The following is a 5,721-nucleotide window of genomic DNA, read 5'->3' on the forward strand; positions in this document are numbered from 1 at the left end:
TTGAAAAAGAAAGAAAACAACTATACAGTTAAATAACACAATATGATAAAAAGCCCATTATACAATAAAATCAATGGCACAAAAAGTATGCAAATTTCGCTCCGAGTTAAAATGTTAAAATATAATGCAATCTAGTCAACCACACAATTCTGCTGACCTTTCTCAACACAACGCCTCCTATGTCGCCTTTTAGTGCCCATGTATCATGTCTTGAAATCTTGTTTTCCATTTGTGAAATTAAAGAAAAAGAAATCAAGATATAGAAAAGAGAAAAAGGTTCCTGCTCGGCTACCTCAGGTTAAGCGACCTCCGATTGAAGAATGCGTTACGGGAGATGAAACAGTGCCACTGTTTGTAATTAAATGTGTCGAGTTCTTGGAAGAGGAAGGTAAGAGAAGAAATTTCATTAAAAAAAAGTAGGGGGTACCCCGATATTGTGGTTTATTCCAGCCCCTGTCTTTGTGGAATGATGTGAACTTGTAGCTACCATGAAGCACCTTTTTACAGCTGCCAGGTAGTCGCAGACCACGCCCATACACAATTCAGCACAATGACGCTGCAAGTTGTGTTGTTCGACCTTTACCTTTACCATTATAATATAAAATATTTTATTATATACACATTTAATGAGGAGCTGCAAGTTGAGATTAAGATGCTTGCATTTTAATACCAGAGTTCTGTGTTCAAATCCATCAAAATACCAGGATGGATATTTTATTGGACGTGTTTTGGTCAAATACCTGGATGTTTTGACCAAACAAGATAGTGCAAACAGCATGTAAAAAATAAAATTACATTTCTATATATTTAATAGGCCAAAAAAATGTTTTCACCCAAAAGCCTGACTGATTGGAAATCAGAGTAACTTATAGCATGACTGAAATATATTTTTCTCACATCATTCGAAAGGTCTTTGTCAAGAGGGTATTTACAGAATTCCAGGGAAAGGAGCTGATAGTGATTTGATAACATCAACATTTTTAAAAGGTAAGTCAAATCTATCAAATAGTAATTTTTTTTTTTTTCTCAAAATGTCCAAATCAAAGAGCTCAATCACCAAGCGCATAGAGGCTTTTTCGCATGATGTGCTCTACAAATCCAACTATTATTATTATTATTGATAAAATGTGGAAGATAACTGTCAAACTAAGAATTATTAAGTCAGGTAGATTCTATTTTCTAAAGTTCAAAACAACCAGATGGAGAAAATCCATGTTAATAATTTGTACTGGTTTATAAGAAGAATTTTTTGTTAGTTTTAGGCACATGTAGCGCACGACTATACCCCCCAGGAAGCAGAGAAGTTTGCACTTTGTACTGGTTTGCCATTGTATGTTATCCAGTGACTATATATTTGGCATTATTGTTATTATTATTATTATTATTGTTGTTGTTATTGTTATTATTATTATGTTAAAACAAAGTGTCAATCATATGCAAAGCCCATTATCCTGTTATACAAAGAGTTATAAAACAGTTTCTAAAATAATTAAACATTATCTGCTTGTGTTTTTTCAGATGATGATATAAACTTGTGGGAGATGGGTATGTCGGTACCAGCAGTGTGCACGGCATTAAAGCAGTTCTTCAGCAAACTGCCAGAACCTCTCATTCCATACGGACTCCAAAAAGACTTTCTAAAATATTGTACAGGTACATCCTCATTCTCTTTTCATCTCATTATTTATAATATAATTTATTCCAATTATATATATATACTGTCTCTTATACACATCTAGATGTGTATAAGAGACAGATATCCATGTGTCTACCAGGTGTTTTAGAATTATAATTAGATTTTTTTTAAATATGATTTAATTATATTTGTGTTATTATTATTCCGAAAGATTATGTCTTCAAATCTGGTTCATTACTCATAATTATATCAAAATATGATATTATTTTCCTGAAACTTCCTTAACAAAAAAATTTAGGCACATTTTTGATAACATGTTGTTTTTACACCAAAAAAGGAGGTTTGTCAACAGAGGCTGGCTGTATGAGTCCAACGTCTTTTCATTTCTCGGTGCCTATCAGTGAGTAGCAGTTCCAGACACAGCATGGTTGAGCAGCCATGCATGAATATGCAAATTTTAACATTTGCATACCAAAAAAGCCTACACCTTATGCTACATTTTTGCTAACTTTGGTTGAATGTGTTTGTTATGGATGATATCTCATACTTTGCATGGATTTTAATGAATGATAATGTGATATTGGAACACTAATTAATATACTGATATTACTTTCAGTTTTGACAAACCAAGTATAGTTTCTAACCTTAAATTCTTGTTTGATCTTTTTCTGTCTGTTGAATTTCCATGTCGTGTCTCTAATAGTAAAATATAAAATAATTAATTTCGAAATGATAAGCGTATAGAGTTTTAGATATGCGCTTTATAAATATACAATAATACTAGTGATGATAGTAACAACGGTACTTGAATTTCCATTTTGTGTCTCTAATAATAAAATAAATAATTAATTTTGAAATGTTAAGCGTATAGAGTTTGAGATATGCGCTTAATAATACTAGTGATGATAATAACAACGGTAGTCTTATAATGTCCTATTAGCTTGTCCTTTATGTGCTTATGTTACCCTGGCCCCTGGATTAAACACCATAATTAACGCATATAATTACAAAAGTAACAAGAGCATTTGTGTTTAATATCCACAAGGATAACCACTTATGTTCCCGGGTAAAAAGAGAGTGCTGCTCAAGGACGCAAGCGAAACGCAATCACAATATTATGAAGCGGCTATCAAAAAATAATAAATTTCTCAGTTAACCCATTTGCTCTGAAGATTCTGCTTTTGAAATGAACATAGTCAAGATCAGTAACCTTACTATACATGTTTTGTCAATACTAAATTACTGTTATTGTCCCTGTAAGAAATTACTGAAGTTTTGTAACTAGATATTTTTTTTATGTATTCAGTAATTGTGGGGATATTTTTTTTTTTTTTATGTATAAAAGGGATTTTTTTTTTTAATTTGACACAGACCCATATGCACATTAAGTACTGGCTTCACTTTTGTGGTTGGGATATCTTTATCTTAATTTAGTAATTAGTTTTAATTTCTTTTATTATTTTTTATTTCATTTGCATTTAAATGTTTGTTGCAAAGCTTGTTATGCTTGATATGCCTGAATATTTTTTAATATGTCAAATTTTCAATCAAGTTCCATTTGTGTGAGATATTGTGTAACTTCAATTTTAGATTTGCTTCAAAATGCTACTATAATCTTTTCTATTATATTTTTAAGTGTTTGTTTAGGAATTTAGTTAATTTACACAATTTTAATTTAGTTTTTAATTTAATATATTGAGAGAGGTGAAATTTGCATTGAGGAACCCAACCAGTTATTGATAAGCCAGCTTGCACTGATCATGGGATATAAAATGTTTAATATTACAATTGATGCCTGTTCTTTTTTCTGTACCGCTAGCATCTAAAAATCCATTATTATGGCACTGGGATATTGTGTAACTTCAATTTTATATTTGCTTAAAAAATGCTACTACGGAATTTCCTTTTCTATTTTATTGTAAGTGTTAGTTCATGGATTTAGTTAATTTACACAATTTTAATTTAGTCTTTAATTTAATATATTGAGAGAGGTAGGATTTACATTGAAGAACTCAACCAGTTATTGATAACATATCTTGCACTGATCATTGGATATAAAATGTTTAATATTACAACTGATGACTGTTCTTATTTGCTATTAAGGCAGTGGGATAGGCCTAATGTGTAACTTAATTTTATATTTGCTTTAAAAATGCTCCTATATAAGCTTTTCTATTTTATTGTAAGTGTTAGTTCATGGATTTAGTTAATTTACACAGTTTTAATTTACTTTTAAATTGAATGTATTGAGGTAGGATTTGCATTGAGGAGCCAGCTTGCACTGATCATGGGATATAAAATGTTTAGTATTACAACTGATGACTGTTCTTATTTCTGTACTGCTAGCATCTAAAAATCTAAAAATTCTTTAAATCATCAACATTGCTTATAGTGTTATTCTTCAGGCCTGTATCCAGGTTCATGGGAAGGGTGGTTCCTTATAGACATAGTTTAACTCAAAACTGTTTACTTAAAAAAAGTTATAACATACTACTACAGATGTAAACTGGTCAAAATGGGGGTTCAGCCAATCATTATTTTATAATTATTAAATTGTTATTAGATAATTATTAAATTGTTATTTGATAATGTGTCAATTCCAGGTTTGTATACTATGCATGAAAGATTAATTGAAGTAACATTTTAATATGAGATGTACTACTATGTGAATGGAAAATATAACCACAACAGATTAATTCTAATTTCTAATCAATTCCCTAATCCCATAAACTAATCAATTGTAACACAATTTGTGTGGTTGTTGGAATATTTATTATTGCCTATAAATACTTCATTAAATTAATGAATGGAGCTATAACTTTGGGGTTTAGATGGCTGTCTTCCAATTCCAAGAGCCTGTTATTTAACAGAATATATACAAATAAGTAGATAAGTGTAAATAAAGTGTCTTGCCAGAACACAAGCAATTTGACCTAAATCGGAATCGAACCCATAACCTGTTGGTTGGAAGCCTTAAGATTTACCACTATGCCACTTGCGTCCACAATAATAGTAATGACAACAATCATAGCTGTTGTCATAATTCTAAGAATTTTAATAATTAATCCTAATTTGGAATTTGATATTAATTAAAAGTGAAACCATAATCACTAATAACAAATTATTAATCCGATCCATCATCACTTCTGTCCAATCATTGCACTCCTTTAAAAAAAAACCCACACATAACCATATAAGGAAAACTTACCTTAGTGTATTTACTAATAAACATAACTAACCAAATGGGTATTTGCTGTGTCACTCCCAACCCTCTGTCTAGACAATTCCCAACAACTACAGTTAAACCATATCTGGACTCCAGCCAAAAGCCAAGCCTATTCATTAGTCATAAAGTGTATAGGTCGATGTAATTATTAATAGATAATACAGTAAACAAACTATAATTATGAATTACTTCATATTTGACATTAGAGATTTTGCTACGTAAACAACATAGCATTTCTAAAAAATTGGGGGAGGGGGAATTAGAAACAGTAAAGACATGTTGGTCATGTACTAAGCTAAATATATAACAAATATATAACAAAAAGTTAAATTTTAAATATATAACAAAAAAATTGATTAGATTAGAAGTGTCTTCTCCCAATACTCACAATCCAAAATGTAATGGACAATTATGGTATTTTTCAGGCACAAACAATTATACCAAAAACATTTGTTTTATTGAGTAGACAACCTTAAGTCATTCTGACCACAAACCTAGAAAGTATTTATTAATAACTCCCAACTCCCATTTTAATAAAAATGTTTGTATGTTCTTTAAAGATACTCAAAATCAGGAAGAGCAAACACGAGCTATTAAAGTGTTACTGGAACAGATGCCAAGAATTAAGAAGGAGACATTAGAGTACATGATGCTGCATCTAAACAAGTAAGAACCAAATGCTTGTCATTCATTCCACTTTGACTCCGCCCACATTAAACATATATATATTGACAAAACTTGATAACCGAAAACGTTTGCTAACTATTAAATAAATATATACCTGGCAACTTATTACCTTCTCTCCGGAGTTTTTTGTTTTTACTATTTTGTTTGCCAATGCAGCCTTCCAGTTTTATAT

The 5,721-nt window shown here is 30.6% G+C and overlaps 1 protein-coding gene across 1 annotated transcript in view; it reads left to right on the forward strand.

Moving 5' to 3' along the window:
• Positions 1-5,721, forward strand: part of LOC117101659 (rho GTPase-activating protein 5-like) — a gene marked incomplete in the record, with an annotated part of 15,470 nt that overhangs the window by 2,437 nt on the left and 7,312 nt on the right. Inside the window, 5 exon segments of the mRNA XM_033241694.1 lie at positions 244-388; positions 910-987; positions 1,519-1,653; positions 1,974-2,036; positions 5,423-5,528. Coding sequence (XP_033097585.1) covers positions 244-388; positions 910-987; positions 1,519-1,653; positions 1,974-2,036; positions 5,423-5,528 — 527 coding nt within the window.

The sequence above is a fragment of the Anneissia japonica genome, unplaced genomic scaffold (assembly GCF_011630105.1).
Source record: "Anneissia japonica isolate Jap-2015-1 unplaced genomic scaffold, ASM1163010v1 scaffold1696_len571195_cov180, whole genome shotgun sequence".
Taxonomy (NCBI): domain Eukaryota; kingdom Metazoa; phylum Echinodermata; class Crinoidea; order Comatulida; family Comatulidae; genus Anneissia; species Anneissia japonica.